The sequence below is a fragment of the Brachyistius frenatus genome, unplaced genomic scaffold, assembly GCF_029030835.1.
Source record: "Brachyistius frenatus isolate BFR_SWC_R1_liver_20210118 unplaced genomic scaffold, ASM2903083v1 Contig_68, whole genome shotgun sequence".
Classification (NCBI taxonomy): Eukaryota; Metazoa; Chordata; class Actinopteri; family Embiotocidae; genus Brachyistius; species Brachyistius frenatus.
In genome coordinates, this window is record NW_027210667.1 from 1162667 (window position 1) to 1179762 (window position 17096).

Sequence of the window (17096 nt, forward strand, 5' to 3'; positions counted from 1 at the left end):
ACCTTACGCCCACACTCAGCACCCTGGTGGGATGACAATATTGATATGGTGTGTCTGCATCACTGTCATCTCCTGTGATGGCCACGGTCCTAACAAATGACAGGCAAGCGCTTCCATGTGGGGATGAGTCATTTCAAATGTGGGGGAGCTGCTGCCATTTCAGGAAGGCACTTTGATAGCAGGCTTGTGACTGCACACAATGATTGTGATTGGTTCCCTCCCAACGTTTTCCTTTCCAAAGCACTGAGCTTCGCTTGGATGAGGCTTCAGATGGATGAAAAACAGTTTACATAAACAACTGCTCAAATCAAATCTTATTCCACTGCAAAAAAACAACAACTCAACTAAGGCTGACTTGTGCTCAAAAGCATGCTAAATGCTATGTATGCTTACCGAGACCCTTTGGCGTGATCCCGCTGCTGTCTGCAGGGTGGATGGCCCAGTAGTAGTACTTCAATGTATGCATGAGCTGAAGCACCGTGCCCACTCGCCGAATCGTATTGTAGATGGTTGCTGTGCCGATGAACTCAGCAGAAAGGTAGGTATACAGAGAGAGCTGCACCTAGAGTGGGAACACATTCACACGTGTTGGTGTTACCAACGGCACATTTAAGTATCCTTTTTAAGGACATGTAATGACAGCTAAATCAAATAAACCTCATACCTTCTTAGCGTAACGAAGACATTTTACTGGGATGGTTAGCTCCAACTGAGCCCATTATCCCTGCAGATGTATGTTAGGGATGGCCACTGACCCTGTATTACTCTGTTTCATAATTGTCGCAGCTCCACTCTGTTCAGTGATGATTAGCATGTCCTCTGTAATTAGCAGCGGACCTGACGAGAATCCTTAATCCCACCACAGCTGCTGCGGCACTAAATACTGAGGCCTTTTCCCCGTATGTCATAAATTACAGGATAGTAATGAGCAAAATGTGAGTCACGATGTGGCTGTGCGGTTGTGAATTCAGCATGATGTGACACGGTTTAAGGCAACTGAGATAACTGAACAATTACTGTTGATGTAATTTCCACAGGAACATTTGTAATGATTGCCTTTTGTATTCTCCCATGCTCATTCACACAGCTGACCCTTTGTACAGGCAACAGCTTGAGGATAGGAACAAAGGGAACTTCGTGGACTTTGTGGCGTGTCCTGAGGGAAGGGAGGGCCAACGTAGCTCTGTCCCCATGTAGCTGAAAAAGCTGTAACCCACTTCATTACCTTGCGGTTTTCTCTCACTTTTTTCCTCCCTCATTCTCCACGCTCTATTTTGGAGTGTCGTACACAAGCCTCCAGACAATTTTGTATTATTTCCTCCTTTTATTTATTCATGGCCTGGCCCCACCAGCAGCAATATTGAGGCAAATGTATTTGCCACACAAAACCAAGTTTCTTTGATATACCTCATCCCATTTTTTATGGGTCATTATTTTTAAAAAGAAGGAGGGAAAAAAACAAACCTCTGGAACATTTAAAACACACTGGAACAGCAATGGTTTGGTGGATATAATTTGGTCCCTGAACACCGTCTCGGGTAAAATACATCATACCATAATAGTCTTTCAATTGACGACTCAACTGACAGTCAACGTACTTTTCATTAATCTCATATTATTATAAGTTGCACTATCTTATATGATTTGCAATCATATTTCACCGCTGGTTTGTTATTATAGCAGCAACACAAACACTTATTGTACCTGTGAATCTCAACAAAACTGACACCAGTGTGATACCCTGACGATATACCAACACAGCAACAACCTATTTATATTGAAACACAGGGATATGTGAGGTTTTGCGAATTTCCTTTAGAAAAGTGATAATGATTATGATGATGATGATGATGCCAAGAATTACAGAAGTCTTGCATGGTTGAAATCTCAGCCAGAGTTTCCTGCAGGGAGCTCACCTTGGATGGGGTGTGGATCCAGATGGCAGCATTGAACAGGATGTGGTCACACAGCTGCTTCAGTAGTGGCGCTCCATGTGTCAGACTATCCAGATACTTTGCAAAGGAGAGGAACTGCTCTAATACAGCCCTGGTGATGTGAGCACGCGATGACTGAAGGAAAAGGCACAAAGTCAGGTTAAGATGAAGATCTCGTTTCTAAAAGAGACCTAAAAACAAGAAACACAATCAGCAAAACAGACACAACACGATAAACTACAAAATTTGGAATAAATGTTGAAAAAAAGCATCTGATAATCAAGCTTTAAAATCTCCAGGAGGAATGTAAGACTCGAGCTTGAGGGCAGTTTGCAACTCATTCTATCTAAAAGGTACATGGTACCTAAAACCAGTTCTGCCAACATTCATGCATACATGAGGGATAATTCATCTTAAATTGTTACTGGATTGAGTCCTGAGAGAGCATAAAGGGTTGAAGAATATTATATGATAATATTAATGGAACAGAGTGACGGACAGAAAAACTATGTTTTAAAAATTATACAGGCAACTCATGCCTTTATTTATTTACAGTATATATATTAATTAATTAATTAATTAAATGTTTTTATTGATTTGGTCCGCTCTGTGTGCAGTTTCAGTTTCATGTGAATCAGTTAGTGTATTAAAAGTAGTAAATAAATTCAAGTAATTTTTCACTGAAATGTCCTTTTGTCATGTTCCCTGTTGGATTTGTTGTTCTACTTAAGTGGTGCAGCATCAGGTTAACATCTTGGCACTGGTGATAAATGGACCTATTTTGCCAAGTAAAAAAGTATTTTTTTGCAACAAGTATTTTTTGCATTCATTCAAGTAGTTCAGAGTCGACAAACAGGAAATGAGGAGAGAGAGAGAGCATGGACTGATGACTGCTAATGGTATTTGCGCCCATGTGGTATGCACCCTAACCAATTGACTATTGGGTCGCCCCTAAAAAGATGTTTAAACAAAATTAGGGCAGGTTGTCCTGACTGTGCATTAACTTTGACGAGTAATGCTAACGCTCCCGTCTGGCACCTGTTCTCTGTGCAGGTGGGGACTTGGGGGGGGGGGGGGGAGCCCGGGAAGAAGGGAAGGTGTGGCAGCATAAACAGATAATGAACAGATGGAGCGATATGTGAAAGTGTGAAACCTGGCAGCGGGGAGGGAAGCAAGGAAATAACGGTAGCCTCTCAGGTGCCGTCTCTGCCTGGCTGTTAGTTAACAGCAGCTGAAGCCAGCAGGCAGGAGAGCCACTGAGTGACAAAGTGGAGTCATTTCTCCGAGCTCCAAAACCGTCAGCACTCTGGGGACACCGGCTGCGAGATCTGCATCGCAAAATAAAGATTGATGCGGAGAGAAATGGGGTGAGGGGGTTGGTCTTCCTCTGCCGCTTTTTAGTTCAAAGACACATTTAAGACGCTGCTATAGGCAATGCGACATCAGGCTGTTGACGGGGCTTAGAGAGGGAGGACACCTTGATAGAGGGGACAGAGAGAAGTTTCAAAAGCAGATTTTTCAGTGAAGAAATTGTGAAAACGCTGCAAATAATTTCTCGATCATTAATTCATTTTGGGAGGAAATGAAGGATTTGGTATTTTTCAGGTCAAAACACAAAGTGAGTGAGTATATCTCTTGTAGAGCATTTTCTTGAGGTCTAAAGAGTCAGTATTTTCATTTGTGTGACGTGACACTGATTAATTTGAAAATGTGAAGTCCCTGAGAAGCGTTGCGTCCTTCTGGTTGTGAAACAGTGGTGCTATCTTCTCGGAGGCTCTACCTTACCTTCTCCAGCAGGTATCCAATCACCAAAAAGCCCTTCCCGCCCAGCATCTGCTCCTGCATGGCCACGGAGCTCTTGAGCAGCTCAACGAGAAAGGCCAGGAGAGTAGCGCTGCAAAAATAAAAGATACAATATCTCATATAGAATAGTTATCCTCTTACACTGCTCATACGGTGGTGAAGGGGTTATTCTATACACTACAGTTGCATGAAGAGACAGTAAGGCAGAGGGGGAAAAGAAAAAACAAGGTCATTTTCAGAAGAGGTCAGCAATATTCTAGGAACACTCGCTCACCCCTTTCATCCCTCTTCAGTTGAGAAGAAAGCGCTGGTTTTCTGCCTTGTCGAGGGACCGAGATGGTCTTAGGGATGGACTATAACAGGGTGTGTATGTATCTCTGTTTGAGGTGTGTGTGTGTGTGTGTGTGTGTGTGTGTGTGTGTGTGTGTGTGTGTGTGTGTGTGTGTGTGTGTGTGTGTGTGTGTGTGTGTGTGTGTGTGTGTGTGTGTGTGTGTGTGTGTGGCGGAGGGGGTGGGGGAGGGGGGCAAAGCAGTGCAGTGAAGGCAATTTTTTTTCTTTGTCGCCGGGCTTTTCAGTAGCAGCCTTTGGCTGAGTGACAGTGGTGCTCGGTGACACTTCTTAATCGGCTTTCCCTCACATCCTCTAGTGGTTTCCTCTCCAGTACAACAATCACAAGGACACAATCACTCTCATGCAGGCCGGCCCATGTATATACAGTACATGCATACAAACTGCACCAATCAATGTTCACTTGAATCTGATGTGCGTCTGGTTGTGTACCATGTCAGTTTGCAATTCCTTTCCCCCTAATGCTCCAACCGAAGCTATAACAGAGTCAGAGGGAAAACATGCAGAACTGGATGACCCTCAACTCTGTGTGCTCTCGGTTTATCCTTTGATCCTTTACTGCAAGCACAGATTCCTTCCAATTTAGTTTAGCTGTGGCGACGCATGTTATATCGCCAGTGCTTGGAATTCATGGTGGCACAGAGTAACATGAGAAAAAAAATGTTTTTAACAGTGAATCATTTTTTTATATCGCTCGTTGAGGGTGCTGTCAGGAAAAGCCGCAGCAGATCCACTGACATTGTAAGGAGTTAATTGTTTAAAAAACGTTGAACTTTAGCAGGCTTTGGCAGGACTCAGTCTAGAAGACACAAAAGGGAAAAAAAAAAATGTTGGGACAGTCGCACACTGTGAGCCAAAGACCCTAACATGCTAGCGAGAGAGAAAGAGGCACAGAGAGCTGAGATAAGAAGAATCTACAGAGGCAGAGAGCTATGGCCATCAGGGATTTGTGCTGCTATGTAGCCACTCCTGCGTCCATCCATGTCATTGAACTAACACGGGATTAGTGCAGAGCTCAGACTCCATCCCGGGCACAGTAGGGAAGCTCTAGGCAGACCTGCCCGGGATGAGGGGAGTGAGGAGATTGAAGCACTGAGTAGAGATGATCATGAAAAGTGGACGACAGCTTCACCGAAGCTGGTTCATGATACAGAAAAACTTATCACCACACTATTTGTCCAGCAGACACCTGCTCTGGCTCTCTGGATGTTGAGAACGTATCCCCGAGATGTCATGACATCAGCAAACTGAGCACTCCTCGGTCCCAACTGTAACAACTTTAACCTGCTTGCTGCTGTTATAGAGACATTTTCTGTTGATTTGTCACTTTCAAATTAAAACAAAAAAGTGTTAATATTTTTAAAACTGAATGACATACCAATAATGAAATGGTATGTTTGCCCCCTAAAAAGCTGCTGTAATTTAGCCACGAAACACGAATAAATATAATGTATATTCATAGAAATATCTCCCTTTGCACTGCTTTAAAAAGTCAATTTGTTGTTGGTGTTTTCTCTCCGTCAGTCCAAAAATACAGCCACAAATACAAATATAAATTGGTTCATGAACAAAGGATCAAAAGTCAATTCAATTCACAGGTCCAAACTAACCTACTTGCCACCTACAATTTAGAAAAAAACATCAAGTCAAATGTATTTAAATAGCACATTTAAAATACAACAACGGTTGACCAAAGAGCTGCACCTTAACAACCACAGCCAAGGAGTCAAACAGACTTGATCAATAAAAATTAAAAAAAAAAAAAATCGAAATTAAGCTAAAACCAAGCACACAAAAATGTAGGAGCAGTAAATAAAAATGTAAACAGTGGTCAAAGTGGAAAGGCCAGTAAAAAAAGATCTGAGAAGAACGGAGAAGGCACAGTCTGCATTTTGGATCTCGGCACAACTAATAGCTGCTGGTCGAGAGAGCCGAGTGAGCGACGTGTATAACTTCTACTAATATGTATAATTTCTACTGCATGAACTTCTGTTTTCCAAAAGATAAAACTTTTCCACTTCTTACCAGACGGTAGTTTCCACCTGGCTGTCGCTCAGCTGATGATAGTCCAGCTGAGCAAAGAGAGGAAACAGCACCTGGATGCCACCGATGGAGTGGATGGCACTGTGGATGGAGTGAGTCACTGTGGCTTTCACATCCTGCGAGGATCAAACAAAACCTGTGACCACACCCTTCATATCGACTGAATTTTAAAACATAAGCAACACAAATAAATGAATCAGTAGTTGAGCACACAAAATCAACTGACCTGTAGCATGAGTGCGTGCGGCGAGTGCACAAAGATGGAGGCATTTTCTCTCGGCGAGGACTCCAGGCAGAGCTGCGCATCAGTGGCCTTGGCGTTATAAGTGAAGGAGATGGAGTTGGCCAGTTTGCCGTCATACAGTACCTGCTTGTGATGCTCCGCTAAGTGGATATCACTCTCTGACTTGAACTTAAATGTGCTCTGTAAAAAGGAGAAAAAGAGAGCAAATAAAAGGAGAGAAGGGGAGAGTGTACCAGAACATGCTCACCCTTCAGTGTCTCATGGGTGTTATCTTTTAATTATAACTTGATGAGAAAAATATCCATTAAAGATTGAAAAATGACTTCCGCTGAGTGCTTTACAATACAGCAACATTTTTGAAAAAGCATGTTCTCTGTTGATTAAAGCTGCCCTTTTCATTCCTGAGTTTCTGCAATTGAACACAAAAGGTAACACTGTTTGCTTTTCAGGGATGCAAACACACAATTAACAGCCAAGCAGTGAAATGGATTACATTTCCTCAGAGGAGATACATTCATGATAGAAAAGCAAGACAAACAGGGACTTTCATTTCATTTGCAATAAATTAGACATAAAATTTACAAAAACATTCTTTCCACATTTAATCCCAAACAAAGATTTCAACAATATGATATCTTTGTGTCCTTGGGATTTAAGCTTATATATGGTTATTTTATATAGATATCTATATTTATAAACATATCTTTTGTCAGTTGTTTTGATTTGGTTTTCCTTTCAATAGTTGAGATTTTGCTTCTTTTTTTTTCTTAGTGAAACCTTGATTTTGATTACAATCTTCAAGTTCTACTGCACAACACAACAATTAGAAGGAAGAGGAGCTGATGAGAAGGCTCAAAGTGGCTTTGATACCACAGATGATTGTTTACTTGCATTAATTCAACCAAGTAATTTACTGCAGAATGCTCTGCAGCAATTTAAAGCCAAGCACAATCACTCCAGAATTAGCATGGAGGCACACTGAAATGGAAAAAAGGCCTGAGGGTGTACCATGAGAGCAGTTTTTACAAATACATGTATTTTTAATGTTCAAATACACTCATGGAACCAGAGCAAATTAGAAAAGAGTTTATCCACTATGGCTGAAAACATCTTCAAATTAAAGCTGACAGTTTGCAATTTAGCTTTGGATTACTGCGTCACTTCACATCCATTGCAATCAGAGGGAGAAAAACTATGATAAATTTACACCCAGCTAAGATCCATATGAAAATATTACAGCAGATGTTATATATGCTGCTTTGTTTTTGTCTTTAATTCTGCATTATAACAGGGATTCCCACGTGTGACTTCATGATTACAATGAGGATTGCTCTTTATTGTGGGCTGTGTGTCTTATAGTTGTCTTTGAACTTCCTTAAGCCTCCCCCCACATATTTTAAGACATTTTGATGGCTGCATTAAAGCAAGAGTTCAGTCAGTCATGGCCTCAGAAACACATTTATTATGGCTAACATTACAAACTGCCGATCAGTAAGAGACTGGCCTTAATTTACTCAATCAGTTAGTTGTTGACAGATGGGCTGAATTAATATGCCAATGCAGTGTGAATTAAATATACTTAATACAGAAATCAATTCCTCTAATCAAGAGAGCTTAATTATTAATGGAGGAGAGACATGTTTTTCCTTCTCTCTCTGACTTGTGGGCAGCAAGTGGATGGTGAGAAGATAAAGAGAGACAGAAAGAGCTGGAGTAGCAGAGAGGAAGCAACCATCTGGTTCTAGAGGGACTGCACATAAATACAGTATGTTATGCAACACAAAGCAAACAGGGTTCATGCACCTGCATAAAATGCATCTAAATATGGCTTGCTTGTTTTCAGTGAGGGAGTAAATGGTTTTAAAAAAAAGTGAACTGACTCAGACTGTCAATTCTACAATGAATGTGCTTTCTTTTCTGAGTGCCTTTTAAATAACATAATTTTAGCCACCTTTAGAAGAAACACACAACATAAACTGTCCTGTACCATTTTTTTTTTATATTGCACCACACTACATTTAAATCCCTTTTTTTTTTTTTTTTTTTTTTTTACGTTTCTGATTTTAGACCTTTATTCTGTGTTACAGATGTTACTCTGAGCAAGTTAACCTTTTTGTCCAAATAATATTGGTCAATATCCTTGTTTACTGGCAGGCGCTACATCAGTTTCTTTGCAGCATTATTCTAGCGTGAGTTTTACAAGGAGAATCGAGAAACTGAGAGGGCTGAACCACATTTCATGGCATATCTCCTTCCAGTCAAATGATAATACAAAAAAAGCATAAAAGATGGTCTGTTCATCTGCTATGATCAATTCCACACAGCAGCCATCACGCATCTCATCATGTAGTCTCTAACATCCTTCAAAAGTTCCCACTCGTGGAACCCAAGTGACAAGAAATAATAAGCTCCAGTGCCCTGCTCTTTAGTGTGAGCCCTGCCGCAGTGTAAAAATAATGATCTCACGGGGTTTAGCTATTAAACCCTGTAGCATGACAGCATCCTTCCACAGACCAGCCAGTCATATAAAAGAATTAGTGAACACTTCCTCCTTCCTCTCCCACTGCCAAAGGCTGTCACTGACCATGGGTAACCCCACGTCTCCCTGCAGGAAACAGAAGAAACTGAAAAACAGAGAGTTTATTTCATTTCTCACGACTTCACTTATACTTGAAAAAACTAGAGGTGTGCCATATGGTGTCATTCAATTTGATATTGGTATAATTGTAAATATGATGCAATGGTATGACGTATGTTATGTGCATGGCTGAAAGCAGCTCCACGGTGGAGGAGATCAGAAGTTTTGATTATTATCCCCACACTATACAATCAGGGTTCCGATCCGTCCCAAACTTGTTTTATAGCATAACAACAATCCAAAACATACAGCCAGAGTCATAAAGAGCTATGTTCAGCAACAAACGATGGTCCGGCCCACACAGACCTCCAATCTCAGCATTATGAAGTGTTTTAGGTTTTTTGGTTTCCTGCATTTAGCAGGAAGTCGAATGATAAATAAAAGCAACGTGTGGCATTATTGTTGAAAGCATCTTCACTTGCTGGTAACTATTTTTATTCAACCAATGATTAACCAGGTAAAAAAAAAACAGTTGAGACAACATTGTTTTCAATGGTGGTATGGCCAAGAAGGCAGCAAGGTTACACGTCAAGTGCACATCGATTTGATACATACAATAAAATACAAAACACGGGGTCCAAATTTGTAATGAACATCCACCCATCACTGAAGAGATTATTGTACACAGAAAATGTGTGTCAAAATGAATTATACATCACAGCAAAAACCTTTTGTAGTAAAAACTGTCATTGGCGCTTGTTTAAAACTGGTTAGAGAAATGAGAGGCGATATTCCAGCCTGAAGTTCATTCCAACACCAAAAGCCATAATAAAATAGGTCCTTTGTCCACTGTGTCCATGGCCTGCAAAGTAAATCTGAAGTAGTGATATGCGAGGTTCTCGTGTCATGTTCTACTTCACATATTGTGGTCCCCACACAGAGGTAACATTTCCTTTCTCCAAATCGGGGGGAACAGGACTGTGAAACTCACTCAGTCTCTTTGAGGGAATCTGTGGTGCATACTGCAGAGCAGTGTTGGCACAAATTCAATTGTCTAATCTGCCTCATGAAGAACACATGATGGAGGGAAGACAGAAATAACAAAGTGCATCATCTGAAATAGATATAGAGTCATGCCTTTATTGATTTGACTAGTAAAAACAAAGACTAATATGGGTGTGCAGTGAGTCTGTGACTGGATATTGTTGTGACGGATGTGACTTTATGACTCCAGACCAAGCTTATTCACAAATCTAGAATTTAAAACAGATATGTTTGCTGGAATCCGTTGGGAATTATAGTCTTCATACCATTTATGTTTCGCAAAAATGTCTGCCAATCCCCTTGCATGAATTCTTCCACTTCTTAGACTTCCCCCAAAGATTACCTTTGCTAAAAACAGCACTGATGAATGACAGAAGAATATTACAGTCAGCTGCTGACTGCTATCTCTGGATGGCTTGGGGCATTTCAGACCAGTCATAAACATGGTAATATACAGCCAAAAGTTGTTTGTTGGTACTTTAAATCAAATAACCAAAAAGTGCATCTCAGGTCAGAGCACAATTTCAGATGGAGTAATATGAAAAGAGCCTGGGGGACAGATCCTGCTAACAGCTCTGTCAGATTTACAGCCATAAATCATAACATGTGGTAGAACCCGAGGCAGACACAATCCCTGCATTTAAACCAACTGTGCAGGAGTTATAGTCACTTAACTGAGAAACGGGACACAGCATGTCGAATATCAAACATGCATGAGAGGAACATGAGTGAAAAAATAAATCATACTTCAGTGGAGATATTGTTTTTTTCCTCTGGTTGAGCAGAGTTGAAACAAATAAAGTCCAGTGTACATATTGTAAGCTTTTCAAACCAGCAGTTTACACCAAAGCATCTACCGGACGGCCAACATCTCCACAGCAACGACTCTCTGTACTTCTCTTTGTAACTGCCGGCTTTTCAGGCTTTTCAATAGCTGGAGGCGAAACAAGCAGGTTTTATTAATAAGGCCATTATCAGTAAGACACCTACCTATATCAATTGCTTACTAGATTTTATCAGTGGAATTCATCAAACTGGCTCAACTGACTCGCTCATGCTTAAAATCTCCCGAGTACAGTCCTAACCCCTAACCCTTCCTGGAACAATTTTCAACACGCTTTAAAAATCGATGGCCAATTCAAATCCATAATCACAAACCTCTTCTGCCCAAACTTGTAACTGTTTTAACTGATTTTATTGGTGCCTTATCTATATATCAGGATTATATTTTGCCCACTCCTGTTGTTTTAGCCTGCTTATTTAAATCTTGTCTATATTTTATTGTTCTAATTCTGCCTATTTTGATTTATTGTGAAGTTCTATTATGTTTAGTACATATGAATGAATGGTTGATGAATGAATGGAACTCATAAATGAATGAGTATAATTTGTAGCATTTTCAAACATAAAGGAGGATAGTGAGAGTGAGTTACTTGCAACAGTTTAATTTTGAGTAGAGATGAAACGGCAAAAACATAAAAGAATGGGGAAGGTTGAGAATTTGGACACTTTCATGGGTGCTTCATTAGAGTAGCTTGAGACAGGAGACTTCCCCCGTTTTGTCAACTTTTCCCATATTTTTCCGAAGCAGCTCTGTCGTTTGGTCCCTTGCACTCTAAAACAGCCCACTTGCGACTCAACAAGCAGAGTCACATCGTCAGCTGGCTTGAGTTGAGCTGAAAACGGACCGGTTCCCACTGCTGCAACTTTTCCCTGCAACGTTCTGAAACTGTTTCTTCGCGAATCGTTGGTGTGAACCGGGTCTAACAGATACATGCTGCAATCTGCTGCACTCACACTCGTCCTGACAGTTCTCAATTAGAACAGAGAGAGGCCTCTCGTCACCTGCTTGGCGCTCCTATTACAACAACCAATCAGTGGGTCTGACGACTCTCTTGACCTTTCTCCTCAGCTCACATGGCGAGTTCCATCACCATTACCAACACTGTTCACAGCTTCATCGGTTGCAGGTAATTTTCTCATCGGCACATGCTCCTCATTATGTCAAGGATTCTGACCCACTGCTCTGCTGCATGTTACCGCAGGTTAGTGCAAAGTCCAGAACAGCAATTACAGAGGGGAACAAAAAGTCAGCAGTCATTACCAAAAACACCCGACAATGAGCCGTTCTAGGAATCCCAAGGCATTCAGACCTGACTGAAATTATTTCAACAGATTGTCTAAGCACGTTCTTTGAAGCTTTTCTTTTCCTGCTATTAAAAAAGCCAAATTTAGTCTTCAGCCATTTGGAGAGAAAACAGAGGTGGCCTATAATGGCCAAAGAGCATATTTCAAATTGCCTGTGACACGTTGCGATTTCAGAGCAGATTTGGCAGCGCAAGTCATTCCTTCGTTTCAGTTCAGGGTTTAACACTGTGAACAAACAGCAGCATTTTGTGAGTATCAGGTGCAAAGAGACAGTGAGAAGGAGAAAGACGAATCTGAGAATGAACAGGCACATCCTGTATTGTTCCGCCTACCATTGTCACAGGAGGGTGAGCCGTCCCGCCAACGGGACCACTCGCCCCCCCCTGAAAGAAACAAAATATGAAAGAATTGAAGTTACGTACAGTGACTACCATTTATTTACTTAATTCCTGTGCACCCGTTTCATTTCAGCTCAGTATGATAGTCGTTCATGCATTTTTCTGTCTCTGAAAGTCACGCTAATTTGTCTGTTTCTCTGCTCTGCTGCGGCTTTCATGAAGCTGTGCTTCTCTTACACATACACGCAAAAGAAGATGACGCAGGTGAACTTTACTGATGACAACTACACTCGTTACGTGACTGTAAAAAAAGAAAAGAAAACTCCATTAAAAGCCTACAATTAAGCTATCAACTCACAAACCTCAACCTGGTGTTGCGCACCAACGAGTAACGCTGTTGTATCTTATATAAGATGAATTGAATATTTATAATATAGATGTAGATTAAATAAATAAATAAATAAAAGTAATTTAAATGAAAAATCCACTAGATATTTTGCAACCCTGCGATAAACATTCACAGACAAATCCCCTCCTGTGCAGGTCAGCATCTTTCTATAGTCACATTCATCTTTTGATTTTTGTCATGGAGCTCTGGAGTGCTACACCTGCTGCAGCTGATATGAGTTGGCTCAGGGCTCTGTCTCCCCTCGGAGTACCTGCCGCCTCCCTCTGTGTACTGTCCCATTATTCCCCAGAAGTAGGTAATTTATGCAGCCGTTTATCTGGGAGGAAAACCAGGACACAGACACAAGGCAGAGGAACTACAGCAGGGCACCGCTGATCATTGATTTCACAGATGGAGAGGTGACGCGGACTGCTTACATGTAATCAGATTTAGTCACCATCGAGCACACACCTTATAGCCCGGTCCGAGCTGATGAATTGCAAATATCTGTGCGGGATTGAGGGCCTCGCTGAACACGTAGACAGCTCCGAGCTGCCCGCAGAAAACTCTGTTAGCATCCGCTGTCTCCGAGGATCCAAGGAAGCACTTATCATAACTCTGCAAGAGGGACATCGAAAAAGAGGTTACATCATTTGGTACTTTGGGACTAGAGAAAAAAAAGTACACCCAGCTGTATTAGACTGAGGGCAAAAAAATAAATTTAATACTTGATCCCGCAAATAGGTTATGTATCTTTTTTTTATATTGTGGCCTAGAAATTCTGTGTAGCTATTCAACACAACATCTTCATGGGTTGTCTCAGTGTCTACCATAAACATATCGTGATGGAAAGAATTTCTGACAATAATGCCTGATTTACAAAGATATGAAACTCCAATATAATCTCTGTGATAGTGGGAATATGTGATCTGGTTACATTCAGGATCAAATCGAAGGGTAATTTACAACAGCAGGATCAAATTACATAAAAACTAAAGACCTTCACAAGTCGTGCTGTGAAGAAAAAAACAGAATTCAAGATCTTGCTGATGCTTGTCTTATATTTAACTCAGTTAGCGGGATTAAATGTGTGATGTGCTGACTATGAGTAAGTAAAGACAAAAGATATGTAACATTTAAACAAAGCACACATTACCACACATGACGGTGCGGAATGTAAAATATGGTTATCCAGTTTCTTTTGCTGAAATTCAGCTTTAATTTGGTTATGGTGGAGGATGACAATAATCCATATCTAAGTGTGGAGGCCGAGCACACGGTAAAGCTGAGAGAGGAAAAAAAAAACATGTAAAATGGGAATTTTTTATTTAAAGAGGAATTATGTTGTCAATACAAATTCTGTATCATTCTCAAGTACAGCAATGCCTATTTATAACTTGTCAGCTTTTCTAACTTGTTTACCAGGAACCAAATGTAGCACCTTTCTAGCTTACAACATTTTCTGTGCAAGTGTCCAATAATGTGATCTCCCTTTCTGTAGCATATGAGAAGACATATGGTTGTGGTTTAAATAATCCCCATCCAGGATACAGTTAAGCCACAATGTGGTGGTGTTATTATCATATGCAACTTCCTTCTGCAGCACAAATCTTATCTTTACCTCAGTTAAAATCCAACTCAAACTGTCCTCTCTGTGATTGCGATGCAGCTGTAAAAAAAACCCTCCTCTTCAGATTAAAGCTACCTGAAGATTTCTCTCCAGGTGTTGGAAAATTCTTCCAACAAAAAATCAGTAACATCACAAATTAAGGCAGTTTCAGTCATTGTGGTGAAATACATGATCAATCATATGCTGCAGTATGAAGGGCACCTATGAAAATAAACCATGCAGATTTGTTATTGGCTGTCCTTTCACAACCATTCGGTATACAGTGTTTGAGATTCTTCCATCATAAGAAGACAGTGACATTGGCTATAGTTCATTTGTAGATGTGTATATTTTAATACCTTCACTATTGTTTTATTTTCCTGTAGTCTCCAAGTCAGTAACTAAGAAAGCTTTTATGTTTAAAGCTCCCCTTGATTTGAATAATTTACCCACAAATTTCCAACCCCTGTATCGTGTATGATATCATTAATACTTGTTTTTATTTCTTTATGAAAAAAGTTTTTTTTTTAAATGTATGCTCTACTCTCCTGATTTTGTATGTCTTATTACAGGATATTTATTATTGTTTGTTTGTTTTTTTAGTCACATTTGATTTTGGTAATTATCACGTACCAAAAATGTTTTGCATGTTTTGCATGTATTTTAGATTTTTAGGATCCGCTTGAAAACAAGGTGGTATATTTTGAATGGTTATTAAAGAATGTGTCTCATCTCTTCAAGTGCAAGTTTAAAGTATGACATTAAAATCAGTCCCAAATTAGCAACGTGTGACACCAGGACTCGTTCAAACTATCACATGTACTGTCACATTATCACTCATCATGTAGTTTCTAACAAGCAAGCTTCAGTCTAATAGTATTACCAATCTGTACTGATGAAGTCATATTTCTGAATTAAAATGTTTTTCTTTGAATTTTTTTTTAACTCCCACTATAAACACAATGTGAAACACTGATGTGTCAGTCAGTCAGATCTGTGCCAATAAACATCAAAGCCACGGCAAGGTGACAATAGTGACGAGTAAAAAGGAAGAAGGCTTACATCATTGGTGTTGACGTGCCATGCCATGTCTCCATAAGAAACGAGCTGTCCGTTCACATAGCATCTGATCTCACTGTTTCTCCAGCGGCTGTAGATGTGAACTATACTGATCATGTACCACTGAGGGCGAGAAGACAGTCACAGAGAAAAAGTTCAGGAAGTGAGCTACAGAAACTGTCACTTGATAAATAGGAGTTAAGAAACTAAAGTAGAGTTTGGTTTATAAAGCAACAACTCCAACTTATATATTCAGCCGTGCAATTAGATGTTTTTTTTACCCAGATGAAACTCAAAGTTACTGGAAATCCACAGAAGTGAGGTTTGGCTCCTTATGTTCAGAAATTTGCAATGCAAGACAGTGAATAATAGATCAGAGGAAAGGCTAAGAGGAGGCACGACTAACTCATTTTTCAGTCCGCACAAATCCGTGTCAGACACACGCTCATTCAGGGATGAAACTACAGTCAGAGAGGTGACTTTAATCGTTTAGCTTTTCACTGGTCGGTGTACTCCAAAGAAAGTCACAAATATTAGAGACTTTTCACCATTTAAATTTCATATGTAAATGAATACCCCACGGCTGTTTTTCCATTTCCTCTCCATCTGCATTAGAAGCCATCAATAAGCCATATCAAGCGCAGAGATATCCTAAAGCAGTTGAGGAAACCGAGCCAATGCATAGAGTGCTGACAAGTTTGTCGACTCAAACGACGGGCCTCAACTGAAAAGATTTTCTCGGGATATTATGTCCACCAGACTTTTTGTGTTTCACAGACAAAAACAATAGTTTAGGATGCTGCAGCTCTCTACTCATTTTATTTCCAAGACTTTGTGGAAACCCGTATTCTCTTGTATCTTTCTTAATTTTCAATCAAAGTGATGAAATCAATGATAAAAGGTTCAAACTAATGAAAAGAATGTTAACATTACACAGGGCAAAATCCACCTCTTTATTGGAACTGCAGAGCACAGAACAGTGTGGCTCAAAGCACCCCAGCTGCTCAGAGTATGAACACTGGGTAAGCCCGGCACAACCACCTTACATGACCGTGTTCTCACTATTTATTGGTCTGACCCAAGAAGGGTGCCGACAGCAGTCTAATGGAATTACAGCCATCTACATGCAGAGGTAAGGACACTTGGAAAAAAAACAAAATTCATTCCTGAGGAGAAGAGAACAAGCTGCCTGGAGATAATTTAAAACTGCACTTATCCACAGATGTCTGAACCCAAAATCAATTAAAAACTTAATTCAACACGCTTTTTCTTCGAAGAGCTTCAATAAACCTTTACCTGCACTGTGGCACTTGGAATGAGACAAACAGTTGTTCCCAGGTGTTACGCTCTAATTGTTTGACACATGCTTTGAGAGTGTTTTTTTTTCTCTGCAGGGACGGGCACAATGCACTGACACTCCACGCTAAACTAAGTTTCATTGTCTCATCTACGTTTACATCCAATTACACTTGCAGGACTCCTCAGGGAGGACGGCGGGATGGGGGGGGCATGTAAACACTTCACAGATCTACATGTAGACATACAACATAGACGTGCGAA

At 40.5% G+C, this 17096-nt stretch overlaps 1 protein-coding gene across 1 annotated transcript in view; it reads right to left on the bottom strand.

Annotated features, from left to right (window-relative positions):
• Positions 1–17096, bottom strand: part of nbeab (neurobeachin b) — a 185485-nt gene that overhangs the window by 120215 nt on the left and 48174 nt on the right. Inside the window, exons 7-13 of the mRNA XM_069707305.1 lie at positions 15540–15659; positions 13340–13486; positions 6355–6552; positions 6111–6244; positions 3720–3828; positions 1917–2069; positions 394–562 (exon numbers count right to left, since the gene is read on the bottom strand). Coding sequence (XP_069563406.1) covers positions 394–562; positions 1917–2069; positions 3720–3828; positions 6111–6244; positions 6355–6552; positions 13340–13486; positions 15540–15659 — 1030 coding nt within the window. The remainder of the gene's footprint in view (positions 1–393; positions 563–1916; positions 2070–3719; positions 3829–6110; positions 6245–6354; positions 6553–13339; positions 13487–15539; positions 15660–17096) is intronic.